The 14073-nt window shown below is 36.0% G+C and overlaps 1 protein-coding gene across 14 annotated transcripts in view; it reads right to left on the bottom strand.

Annotated features, from left to right (window-relative positions):
* Positions 1–153: 153 nt before the first annotated feature.
* Positions 154–14073, bottom strand: part of LOC106165036 (uncharacterized) — a 139086-nt gene continuing 125166 nt past the window's right edge. For 13 of the 14 annotated variants that reach the window (XM_087001895.1, XM_087001900.1, XM_087001893.1 and 10 more), the window contains 12 exons: positions 10558–10687; positions 10059–10204; positions 9621–9775; positions 9217–9346; positions 8533–8709; positions 7542–7711; positions 6010–7238; positions 5328–5443; positions 3468–3619; positions 2758–3037; positions 709–1135; positions 154–353 (listed from right to left, as the gene is read on the bottom strand). In XM_087001895.1, coding sequence (XP_086858021.1) covers positions 1104–1135; positions 2758–3037; positions 3468–3619; positions 5328–5443; positions 6010–7238; positions 7542–7711; positions 8533–8709; positions 9217–9346; positions 9621–9775; positions 10059–10204; positions 10558–10687 — 2717 coding nt within the window. In that variant the 3' untranslated portion in view covers positions 154–353; positions 709–1103. Of the gene's footprint in view, positions 354–708; positions 1136–2757; positions 3038–3467; positions 3620–5327; positions 5444–6009; positions 7239–7541; positions 7712–8532; positions 8710–9216; positions 9347–9620; positions 9776–10058; positions 10205–10557; positions 10688–11489; positions 11518–14073 lie in introns of those variants that run through there. The other variant, XM_087001905.1, reaches the window with a different exon arrangement.

The following is a 14073-nucleotide window of genomic DNA, read 5'->3' as shown; positions in this document are numbered from 1 at the left end:
CACACTATCTCTATAATAGCCTATTTTGACTCTGTTTCAATTCAGTGGGATTACTTGTAATGATAATATGTTTAAAAATACACTGAATAGGTTCAAACATTTGAAGTACCATATATCACATTCAGTCTTCTATTTTCACCGTTTTTTTGGGGGGGAAATGTTAAGGTATAAAGCACCATTTATGTTGCTTTTGATTTTGCATAGCCTTGTGAGTGCTATTTGGGAGTTGGGGTTTTGGAAGCTGACAACTTGGTTTTGGCAGGGCTGCTCTTGCCATGGACTGACCTCTCTGTCCCATCTGAACTGGGGTTTGGCTGGTTCACCCTTCCCGTGGTAGTTGGCACTGTTGATGTCTGTAATACAAAATGTTGATGCTGTTATGAGATTTATTGTAGTATTGTCTCTAATGTTTCGGTGCAAAGACTCATTAAAGTTTTTCACACTTATAAAGAATATTATGTATGGTATATTATGTAAAAGCAGGGTTCAGTTTAAATAAGAATAATCTGGAAACCATTCTTTAAAAAACTAAATATTTAGTCATTAAAAATTTCAAACCAGCATGAAATTTTCCATGACAAGTTAATGAAGAGCACGGTTATCCAAAAATCAAATCATATGCTAACAATGTTAATAGCACATACACTAAATAAATGAATTAAGATTATTTTTCAAGTTCACTTGCAGTTATAATAACTGAAATACTACCTTGTTATTGTCTACTTCATACTTGTGCTGAGTCTTTAAAGTGCGCCACTGCCCACTCTTATGCAAGATCTTCCTTTCTCTTTGGTGTTGTATTGGACTTGCTGATGGTGACCCCAGTTGAGACAAAGTTAAGTCAAACAGAGGGAGAAAGCAGGGGCTTTTGGAAGAGCGAGGAACAGGTGAGGAAGATAGATTGAGACCTGATGAGGAAGTAATTGGGAAAAGACAGTGGGTTAACAAGCATGCTGTTCATTGTATAGAAGCAAGAGAAGTAAAGGTAATATGCAAATAGATGACAGGTAAAATTGGCCTGGCATAAGGTGAAAGCAGGTGCAAGGTGAAATACTATCACAGAAATCTTCTAGCAGGTCTGCATAGTGTTGCTGATGGGCATGTCATACTGTCAGGTAGCCACTTCCTTCAAAGCCTGAATAGCAGAAGAAAAAGTATATATATATATATATATATATATATATATATATATATATATATATATAAAGATTCAATACAACTATAGTAGTTTCTTTTTTATTTGATGTCATGTTAATGAAGAATCTCTGGGCATCTCTTTTGAAAGTAAATCTATGACTTAAAAGATATCCTTATGGTAGAAAAACATCAACTTCATACAGTAGTCATTAAAAGTGATACAGTAGTTCTTAGTTCTCTAAATCAACACTGAGACAGTAAAACAAACATACTGTATTACAAATAATTTTCTCTTTCCTGCAGAAAATGCAAGCATTTTGAAAATAACATATATTCGAAACATTGCAACATGGCATTGAAACTTGGCATGGGAAGAGGTACCTCTGCATACATACATGCACATTCAACATACATGTTATATCATCAAACATATCATGCTTTGCATTTTTTACAATTGAACTTATAATCTATATAATCATTTAAGGTATGATAAAAAAAACTAGAGATAAAAGGGACGATTTCTACCCATGGATGGTTATGAGTGACACTCATTTGTGTGTATATGAAAACAATCAATCAAACTGCACAATATTTATTAAAGCAATGATGTCATTAGGTTTGTTGATACTTTCCAGCCTGATGGTTTTTGCTACTATTGTATGAAGGGCAATTAATTGGATGCTATATTGAAAAATGAATACAAAAAGCATGCACCTGTTGAAATGCACTCAAACAAGATATCATTAAAATAAAAGTATAAATGTTACTTTTTTTTATAATTTCCACAACTGATAAAACAAACTTAAATTTAGAAAATGATTAATGATCATTCGTTAATGATGAAATTTGAGAACAACCCAGCTGAATAACAGGTTGTGATGTGCCTGACCCAAATATAAAAGCAAAATTCCACGATTTTCACAGAGAGAGCTGTAATATGTTTGAAACTTTTCATTTTAACATTAACCGACCATTCAAATATCAAGTTTGAGGTCACTAAAATAATTTCAGTGCATGCAACAATAAGAAGGATATAAGAACAGAAATACACTTGGTACATGTGTAAATATATATATATGTATCATTCACCTAACCTATATTAGAACCAGGCAATTGCTGAAAGAAAGTGAGTAGAGAAGTGTCATATTAATCTATTTACTGTGTAGTAATTAAGTGCTGAAAGGTGAAGATAGAATCAGTAGGAGTGTAGTACAATATGTTCCAAGGGATTAAAAGACATCACAAGGTCTTTATTAAGAAGATGGGATAAAGATTACCATCCACACACATGCATGTAGGGTAACTGGTAGAGTGTCAGTGCTAAAATCAGTACCTTTTAACATTAGGGAGAACAGTAATACAGCAAAGAGACTACATACATGACTTGAAACAAAGCATTCTTAGATCATTTTACAAGTAGACAGCATTTTTGTTCCACATTCAGCCTACTAAAGCACCAAGGTTGACAGTCAAGAACATGTGCAATGCACATGAAGGAGCAACATCAATTTGTCTTACATAAAGACTAAGTTGAAGTCAATTACAATGTTTATAGAATGGGATGGTTTAATGATATATATATATATATATATATATATATATATAGTGCAGCATACTCACTCTGTTTATCAGTGACACTGGGGGATGGAGCTCCTGTCCAACGAGCCTCCATCTCTTGATAGTGCTCTGGCTGCCATTTTGGATGAGGCTTTTTGGGGGATGGTGGCTTAGCAACTTGCATGCTCTCGCTCTGTGATTGTCGCATGTGATTGGATGGTGGGGTGTTGTTGTTGGACCGATTCTTTCGGCGGAGTAAATGTGATAGGCCTTGCCGCCATGTTATCTGTTTCTTTGCCTTGTCATACTGCCGCAGAAAGAAAAGTCTTTGTGACTTTGTGCCCTAGAAAAAAAAAAAAAACTTTCACTTGATAACCACAGAATCAACTTCAATCTATGAAAGTGTCAATGAACCTTTTTTTATAAGAAAAATTATGACATAAAATCAATATGTACGTAAATAACAAACAAGAAATATGATCATGAACACAGTAGAATTTACTTTTTGTACATGGCTATAGTGTGATTCATATGGTGTAATTCAGTTAATTCATTACCAGTCACACAGAAAAATTACAATTTAGTCAAAATAAAATATTGCATGACATTACAATCAACAGATATACTGAAAAAAATTCCATTCACTGTTTTTTCTCAGTTCAGCTGCTCATTTACCTGTCACAAATAACACAAGTAATATTTGTAGTAAGAACAACCCTGCAGAAAGTACCACATCTCACATTATCATTTTCTGTGATATCAAGGATTCTTACCCTAGATTCATTGCATGGTGATGACATTTCTGGACTGCTTGCAACCTGTGTACATTCATGAATATCATTTTGCTGTTTTTTAGAATTATGCACTGGGTGGTTATTATGCAACTTGAAGAACCGCCGGCCTGGTGATTCTGTTTTGTCTTGATCTATGAATGCAAGCAAAAAGTTGTCAAAAAAAAAAAAAAAAAAAAAAAAAAAAAAAAAAGAAAGAAAAGAAAAGAAAAGCCCACAGAGAAATTCTTATTCACTTCTAAATGAAAACAGCAATGTGATAAATCACCAAATCATTAGTGGCATTCTAATAGTTCTTGAAATTCTTTAAGTAGAGGTTGCTAAACTGAATTTTGAACTAGACATCAAAGCTGGCAAATATACAGACACCATACAGGAAAGAAGGCAACAAAGCTGTCAAATATTCAAACATTATGCAGAAATAAGTGCACAAAATAATGTTTTGGCCAACTTTGATGCACTGTTACACAATGCTTTAAAATAACACAATCATTTTTACTCTCTTACATTATGTACTACAGGTAACATGGACATTGAAAAACTAGCAAGTGATTCAATTCCATGTGATATAAAAGCCACTGAAAATACTAATGTGTGAAAATGAAAATTTCACACATAAAAAACAGAATTATTACTGTTAATGTAAACTGATAATGCTTTTTTGAAAGCAACCTGCTGCTTTACCAAACAAAGCCACTTGGTTAATTTTAAGAAAATAAAAATATGCTTTGGAAGTTATGGGGCAAACGTCACCAAAATTGTGCATGAAACCAGAATAATTACCGTAAATGAAAACCAATCATGCCAATTAAAGAAAGAAACCTGCCTCTTTACCAAACAAAGCCACTCAGTAAATTTAAAGTAAAACTAAAATATGGTTTGGAAGTTATGGAGCGATGGTCATGTGTCAGACAGTGAGGGAGACAACGACATGGGCAAACGGACCAATTAGAACATATACAGACACTGTAAGTGTCTGTATATAAAAACTGTATATTAAGCTTAGCTTTAAGGATACTGTAAGCCTTTGCCCAAAACTCCTTATTTACTGCCTAACATACATTCTTTTGGATAATAGATAAATCTTCAGTGTTCAGTGACTAAATTAACATTTACATGCATGTTATCATATGATGATGCCATAATTGCAATTTTGGGGTAAAAATTGAAACATTGGTTTCTCAAATTTCTCCTTTACATGAGCACACCCAAACACCATATCAAAGCCAATTTAATAACACCCTTTAGTGCTCCAAAACCCTGACAACAATTTTTCTTAAAAGCCTTAGTTCAGGTTTTATAGTTGATAAAGCAAAATAATGCCTTTGTTCAATGAAAATCTGTAATTAGGGGATCATAACTCCATTACGAAAACAAATAAACCAAAATGACAGCATGGGATTATAGATCGTACACTTGTGGTCAAGTCTGCCAATTTTCGAGATAAAATTTTGTTCAGGGATGAAATTATGCCCCAGAACCAATGCTATCTCACCTCAAAATAGAAAGGTGTTTAATTAAAGCTTTCAGTTGCCTATGCTTATACATTGCAAAGAGAAATATAAATGCTAATAATTTATATTTTTGAGGGGATTTTTATTGTTTTAAATTAGCACAAAGATAGATGCATTATTGAATAATGAGATGCAGAAAAAAAACTCATTTTTTGGAATCTATGATAGCAAAGGCTTACAATACCCTTGACATAATAGCATAATCTCACACACAAAACTCAAAACTTGCCTCACACATAAAACTCAGATATTCAAACAAAGATTTCCTACTCTGATGAATTTCTCATTTGTTCTGTTTGCTTAACTACAGGATATTATCCTCACTCACCTCTGCTGCCCGTGGGAGTCTTAGTCTTGCAGTTAGGAGAAGCATGCCGCTCACTGCTGCCTTTCTTACCCAACAGAGGTGAGGATGGGGAAGTGTCCTCATCATGTGGTTCCAGTCTAAGGAAAGTAATCAACATCAATCAGAAATTACTTTTTCCTTTGATAAAATATTATAATTTGTTGTATCATGGTCATGGTACCGATGACCAAGTAAATTATACACAAAATTTATTCAAGTTAAAAAGAAATTCACTAATAAAATCAAACAAAATCAGACTTAATCAGTCGTCTTATTTGCGGGAGCGGGAGAAAGGGGGATGTCCACTACAACACATTTTCTTTTCATGGATTTTCAAGGATGAATATGAGTCTAAAATTTAAACTTTATAATACATAAAATTATAATTAGATGAACTTCAAAATACCTCTCAGGATTTTAACCTGGAGGAGCCAAGAGAAAGGCTTTCACTGCTTTTGTTTGAAATCTTGTAGGGAAAATCATAACTCTATTTAGAAAGCTGCTACTCAGTAAAACACACCCATTTCTAGAATTCGACCTTGAATGTGACATTATGATAATTCTCCTTGTGTCATGACTGTTCATCTTGAACTAATTTTATAAAACCATAACACTTTTTCATATCATCTTACAATGTGCTATGTTTTCAAGCATATTCACTCACCTAATAGGAAGATCTGGTACAGGACTTTTCAGATCACCAGGGTATGTAAATACAGTAGCCATAGGAGTGCTGTTTACAGCAGCACGGCTACATTTCTGCTTGTTTTGAGGACTCTGCCTGGAACTTGGAAACAACTTCTGAACCCCTTTCACTTTACCAGTCACCGATGTCCCTCCATGAGAACTGTCACTGTCTTCAGATAAACTTTCAGCTGTGGCTATTGGAATTGCCAGCACTGGTTTAGGCTTCATGCAAATTTTGCGACCAAAGTATTTGGTTGGCGATTTTCTGGGTGTGCTTTTGCTGGATTCATTTGCATTGGGGCTGGAGGTTTTCATCCCTCCCTTTATATTGTCTATTTCCACTGTTTCAATATCCTCAAAAGAGTTTGAAACAGTGTCACTTTCTAAGGAAATTTGTTCTTCAAAAGCTGCTGCTAATTCAGCTTCAATGTCCTGTTCTTCACCTTCTTCTGAATGTTCTCGGTGAATTTCTTGGTGCGGGTTCCCTTTTGTATTAACAATAGCTGTTGCTGGATTTTTACTAATCTTTTCATTTTTTCCATTACTTTTAACTGTTAATTCATTTCCATTTGCACTTTCTGCCCTTTTCAATTTTTCATCATCTGGAAGATTTGTTTGTGACGGTCCAAGCTGCTCTTTACTGTGTTTTTCTGACAAAGCACTACTTGGTGCAGGAACAGTGTATCGTTTCCTGCCCAAAGAAGGACTGTGTGAGAAACCCGGTCTTCCTGGTGGCCTCTTCTCTGGTTTGGTGTAAAATGGAACCGGGTGGCTAAAATATGAACACTTTGGAATTGCACCAGATGCCTTGCATGCCTCCCGAGCATGGCTGTGTTCATCACCCCCCTTTCCAGATCCTGTTTGACCGTCCCTACTGTCCTGCCAGGCATTATGAAGATGGCCATTACTCATTTTCTTCAAACTTGGAGAGCAAACTGAACTGGCCTTGTTTGTTTTACTGTTTGGCACATTGATCTGATCTACATCCATACTGAAGTGAACTTGGCTTTTCGCAGACCTTGGTGTTGGTGGTGTGGATTGTGAAGACTTGGGGGACATGAGAGGGGAACTGTGCATAGTTTCCATGAAATCTGGGTTCTGAACTCTTAGATTAGTTCTTTTCTTAAGACTGCCTCTCAGTGGTGAAGGACTCTTGTTCAACTGCATTTCACCTGATACTTGTAGGTTGTTTGGTTTTTTAATTTTCTGAAATGAGAGACTTGATAACTGAAATTTTCAGTTAGATAGATAATCACAAGTGCTATTATTATAATAGTGACTCTGACTTCAACACACTGTTAGACTTATTTCCAGCAAGTTTTAGTCAATAGGGTGCAACACTTTTGTTAAAGAAGCAAAGGGCAGTTTTTGAATTTGAAAACCTTTCAAGCCATCATCCCAAATACATGTACACGTTCAGAATAAATGCAAGCAGTATAGGATGCATGTATAACAACTGAGTAACACTGACCTAAACTGATTTCAATGATAAGAATGCCAATCACTTACTTGTTGGTCAGTTTTGGAAGCATCACTCTGTCCCATCTGTCCCAGTCCATTTCCAAGATATATGGGTGTGGCCTGGGTATTGCCTGTACTGCCCGTTTGTAATGTTACCTGGGTGTGAGCTGGTGACCCCCCCTGAACTGTCACAGTTACAGGACACTGGCTAGGGCTCTCTGCAGCAAAGACATATAAGAAAAATGTTTAGTTATGTACTATGGTTAAGTCAGCTTTAGTACAACACATTAAACAAACCCTGAAAACCCTGAAAAGTAATTTATAACCATATGTATTAAATGTTCAAGTACTTGCTGTTTTATTCATGAGATGAGCCTAAATATATTTTAGCTATTTCATTTACCAGTAAACTTGACAATGATGGTGGGACAGACACAGATATTAAGGTGGACTGATACATCAAACAAAGACATTATTTTTCCTCTTTACTGATAAAATGAGAATTTTTCTGGATCAGATTGTAGTACTTAAAGTTGTGATTAAATAGGTTAAAGATGGTGTTCATAGCTGTACAACTGAGAGTCATCTGCTTGAAATCAAAAACACAATTTTCACCACATAAAAATGTTGCTGTTGCCTCATCAGAACAAATTAACAAATACACCCCATTGTACATTATTAGCAAATACACCCCATTGTACTTTAGATGTGACAAAATTATCTCACAACATGGCAGCATTAACTTATTTCTGCTTTATTTAAGCGGATAAGTAAATAGATCCTAACATACTGACCTGCTTTTAACAAGGAAATTCAAGAAGACAGACTAAATTGTGTCTGGGCAAGTTGGACAGAGTAAGTTTTAAAAATTTCAACAATATTTCAAGATTTCAACAATATTCACCTCTATTACAGGTTAATTTCAACTAAAATACAAATACAGTACACCTGGGGTGAATGATACAGAAATGCATAAAAACACCAATGTATAATAAAAAAATCAAATTATGCTACAGCAAACTTCTGAAATGAAACTAACCTTTCTTTGGTCTAACTATTTGTGGGTGTGCAATGGCTTGTGCTAAGGTTCGTACTGCCCCATGCTTGGGGTCTCTGAATTGTAAACGACTGCTGAACTGAGAACGCAAGGTATGCTTCATAATTTGTTCCTGGTACTTAGGGGTCTTCTTTACTGTGTGGTCTAGGTCATAGAAACCTGCAAGCAATACATGCTAGTTTACTGTGAGTAAATATGTACTTGTCAACTGCTGTGACTCAATGGGAGGAAGAAACAAGCTAAATCATTTAAAGTATGGGGAACTAGAAAAGTACTCAAAGAGGACAGACCTTAGCCAAGTAATGATAAAATGTGGTAGTTAAGATCACAAACATTGCACAATGGGTCAAGACCACTGGTCTTGTCTCACGACACTGAAGAAATCCTTTAAAATTATTGGGTCCAGATGGTAATACGGATCACATTCACCATCAAAGTCGTATCACTTAGCCCATTTTTGGTTTATTCTAAAAAAATTAATCAAAATCCAACCGCAACTTTTTATTTTGAATTAGGCTGGTGACAAACAAACAGACAGAAAAATTGAGGTAAAAACATGACTTTCTTGGCAGAAGTTGATGCTTCTTAAATCTTAAAAAGCCTATAAAGTGAATTTTGTGACTGTTAACAAAACATCACTTAAATCTGCTTTCTTTGTGGCAGTACCTTGCTCCTTCTTTTGTGCCTCCACCATCATGTTAAACATGGCCGACAGTTCATCTGACCTGTACTCATGGACCTTCTTCTCCACCTCCTTGGGGTCCAGGTCCATCAGGCCAGATACTTCTTCAATCACCTGAAACAGAACAGATTTGCAAAATACCTATCTTGAGGATTATTATGTGACCTTCACAAACTAATATTCCTGAATTCCTCTTAGGCATCCCACGTTATGCACATGATGAATATGAATTCAGTCCTTTTAACATCTTCTGGCCCAGTTAAATTTAACGATCCACTGTTTTAATTGATGACAGGTTCCTCCCCAGCAGCAAACCACCCCAGGTTTTGGTATGTTAATGGCAGTTGTTTTTTACCAGCATAGTAACTAATAATCAACCAACAATCACCTGTGTTCTTAACGTCCTATCCCTAGGTGGGGCCTGGTAAGGGTAAAATGGACAGGCACCACTCCTGGTCACCCAGTGATGCACCTCTATCTCTATCATGGGCAGGCGATAGTCAGGGTTAGGCTCTATTAGCTGGCGTAACAAACTTCTGCAATCTGAAGGTATAGTGGAATGTATTTAAACAGCAATGGTCAATTTTCAAATACAATATCTTTTACATAATCAAGTCAAGTATGGAGGTATAAATCCCCTCCTTTGTGACTACAATACATCTACTTTGGTACAAAACACATCAACTGATAATTTTTTACACTGAAGTTTTCTTTATCACCAGTTTTTTAAACCATTGTCAATTTCTCTAGGGTAAAACCAATGGGCAGGTACTTAACTTCCTTGCTGGCATTTCTTGCTCTTTAGACAGGTATGTTTGTATCTTACCTGGAGAAAGATGGGCCATTTCTTTATCATGTTGTAGACAAAGCCCCTTCTGTATTTGTTGTAAAAGCATCTGTCTACGTCGCTCATCATTAAATGGTGCTGTGAATGGAAGTTTTCCTACTAGCAGTGCATACATGTTGATTCCTCTGAAAAATAAGTTAACCATTGACAAATCATGCAGCAGTATCAATGTCACACCTAGAACATGATCAGTGTCTCATCAAACACACTAAGAATATTACACCTAACACATTCTACCACATTAATCATTGATTTTATAACATTTTAAACACATGCCACAGTTAAGATTAATGAAATATAGTTAAATATGTTTTTTTTTAATGTTGTGTACATTGTAAATGATCTCTGAAGAAATATTTTTGTAAAATTTGAACCACTTTTTGAAAAAAAACAAAGTTATCCTGTTCCTTACCCTTCTCCTTTCCGAACCTTTGATACAAAAGGTCAAGAAAGTTTACCAAATTTCAGAGAAACTTACAAGCTCCAAATGTCTATTTCTGGTCCATATGTTTTTCCAGTTGTGAATAATTCAGGTGCAGCATACTCTGGAGAGCCACAGTGAGTCTTCAGCATCTCTTCTGCCGTGAAGGAATTGCTTAGACCAAAATCTGGGAAAAAAGGATACAAATATTGAATAGAAATATTGAATAAATGAATAAATAAATAAAGTTTCACCAAAACAGCATTCCTCATTCTTTCTGATGTATTATCAAACTTTGTACTCAATGTCTGTGAGCACATCTTTTAAAGTTCAGTAACTTCATTAAATGTTATCAACTGGACAATTCTAAGGACCACAGAACACACACTGAACATAGGAAGTTTCAGTGCCATGTGGTTAATTTAAACAGCAATTCACTAGGCCACAGATCAATATATACTTGTCCAATAATGACAGTTACTTTGTGGGTTTAAAGTAACATGCACTAGAGAAATCTGAAAAAAAAAAAAAAAATCCAAATTGGCCTGTGTAAATAATATGTCTATACTTTTTCTACTTGTGAAACAGCCCATGAAATGATATAATTGCAGGCTACTTGAGCTGCCTTTACATTTCTTTTTGTTCAACACATTCAAACGTGCTGCAAATAGCCACCAATCAATCAAATGGGAAGATGGTTAAAAAAGAAATACAGGACATGACAGGCAAGGATAGTGGCAATAACCTTCAGGCATTTTTGGTTGCAAAAATACCCGCACTACTAACCCATTATTGTCCCTCAATTTTGAACAATTAGGTGTACATTATACGTATATGAACTTTAGGGCCTTATGACATGCATCCAACCCTTGAGACCTTTCATAACAAAACAGACATATCTTTGACTGATGTCAGCTGCATCTTGGTGTCATTGTGGAAAGTCAAATGGTCAGCAATTAAAACCATTAGAAACTGAGTGTCATTTTCACCTTTCAGATGCATGATCACCAAATTTAGACCCCCATGTCAAATTTAGATGTCATTCTTTCCAAGCCCTCACCATGTACCAGTATGTGTCAATGTATGGGCATCTAATGGAAAAGAAAAATGTCATAACACTTTAACTAGTCAAGTTATCAAAAATGCTAAGACCAAAGTGAAGGTACATGTACATATCAAGGCATTTTGGTCAAGTTGTCAACCAGACTACTACTACAGTATATCCAAACACATCACTGTCTTGGACACCAGCGCCACTGACCATTATATTGCATAGAGCATGGAATTAATGTCTTCATGGTGAGAAGGAACCACAGGTCACTGAACTCTTTTATTAGACTGACCAAAACATTCAAGGGAGGAAGTCTCTGCCTGTGGGTCAGTCAGTCAGGTGGGTCAGTCAGTCAGTTGGGCAGTTCAGTAGGACAGTCAGGGGGAGGACCACGCGGCAGATGGTCCACTTTTTATGGCATTATATATTGGCAGTCTTCTGACCATTTAACCCCTAGCCTTAATTGAGAGAGCAGTCAGTAGAGAATTATGTCCAAAATAGTTAGGTGTCTAGAGGGAATTTTTTTAAAAGGAAGTCAATGGCCAACCTACACAGGGCTGCCATTCATACACAAACTTTGGACTTGGTAATTGAAATAAATCTTTTCAGCCTGACTCAAAGATTTTAATTACCTCCAAAGATATATGCTGGGGCTTTCTCAGTCAATGTTTTTTTTCCTCCCCATTTTTTTCACCGAAAACATCTGAAACATCATGCTGCCTTCTTCAAATAAGCACATTTCCCCCTCAAGCCCCAATCAATCAAAACTGATATGACCAAGGGAACCAGCAAATATTCTAGCATCTCACATTTCTTTTAAAAGTGAAAGGCAGGCCTTTAGTCTGTTTTTCTTGTTGGTCATGGATGACCGTTTGCAGACTACCATTAAGGATAAAAAAGAATTCTTGCTGGACATGTTTTTCTTTTAGCTGTTTTCTCCTTATCAGTAAACTGGTTTTTCTTTTTATTCAAATACTTATAGCAGTCATATCCTGTATCATGATGGCCATGCTTTTGATCTGGTACCTCTGCAATGTCCACAGAATAAATCAAATAAATGCCTGCTGTTCTCCGAGCTTTGTAATTAAAGACTTTCAATGCAGAAAGCACGGACTATGGCTTGCAGTGAACTTCGCCTGACCCCTCCATTGGCTGCCTTCATTTCTCAAAGGTACAATTATTACAGCAGGGAAAAATTCATCTGACTATTATACCAAACATAAACACTGGCATAAATAACTCTTGTGTTGCCCACAAGATTGTCCGGAAAAGCATGGACAGCAGTTGTCACTTACTGAAATTGTCTTCTGAACTAGATCCAATCTAAACAGATTTTTATGTTTTATTTTTCATCCACGGTAAATTTAATAAGCATAGACCTACCTAAAGGTGGCAGCACAAACAAATTTAAATGAAAATTATCTAAGGCTCTATTCCCATAAATTTTAGATCGATCTATCCCCGTGGGGAGTCTCACTAGATTACTTTGAGATAATCCGATTTAAATGTCCGTCCCGCCTACTACAAGCTGTAAGGGGTAATTAACTTTCGTGTCCGCCCGGCTGACAGCTATTTAGCGTGAACCCCCAGGGAGTTAGGTCGATCTAAAGTAGGTCGATCTAATCTATGGAAATGGGGTGTAAGATAGCCTAAAACAAGACTGCCTGCACTGCACAGGCCTTATAAATGGATTAGTTGTTTACTAGCACCACCCGCAGATTTTTTAGCACTAACACTTATATTAACCACCTAACCCACAAATTAACCAGCACTACCATAACATATACAGTTAGTGCTAGGTATTGCTATGTTGGTACTAAATAACTGTACAGTGTGCTGGTTAATTCATAGGTTTGATGGTTAATATAGGCATTTGTGCTAAAAGATCTGCAGGTAGTGTTATTAAACACCTAATCAGTTTATAAGGCCTGACTGCAGAGAATATTAGTTAGTCTGTGGATCATCTGTTCTGAATGTGGCCATTGACAAATTGGGAAAAAATCAGTCCACAATCATATGCCCCAAGTATTTTTCAATGGAAATTCATAGAATCCTGGTTCGTATTCCATGAAATATTTACTTCCCATAAACTTTTTACTGTATGCACAAAACAAATCAATGGCTGCGCACTTAGACATTGAATCAAGAACTTAACCATACTGTCACTATTGTGTGCTTAGGTAATTTACAGAGTTGGCAGTTGACTTCCAAAGAATGCAAAGTAATTATCACTGTGGAATTCAAAGCTTTAATTATTCTATCAGGATTTTGCTCATACTTGTATATATGTGCTTTGTAGTATAAGCCTGATATGTATATCAGGGTGCAGACAAGCATGTGAATAACCTGCATGCTCACTGAACAAAAACCCATGTTATTTTCCTAAACAGGTATAAAAAGATGTAATAGTTTGTAATTGGTTTTGTGATCCATTTGACTTGAGAGTTTGATTTGCCTTGAGCTTTCTATAATATACCTCAGTAACACTAATTTTGAAGATCACACCTACTGTAGGACACCAG

Source organism: Lingula anatina, chromosome 1, assembly GCF_051362555.1.
Source record: "Lingula anatina isolate TDL-2025a chromosome 1, LinAna3.0, whole genome shotgun sequence".
Lineage (NCBI taxonomy): Eukaryota > Metazoa > Brachiopoda > Lingulata > Lingulida > Lingulidae > Lingula > Lingula anatina.
The sequence above is the reverse complement of the archived record's forward strand: the minus strand, read 5'-3'. Positions and strand labels throughout refer to the sequence as shown.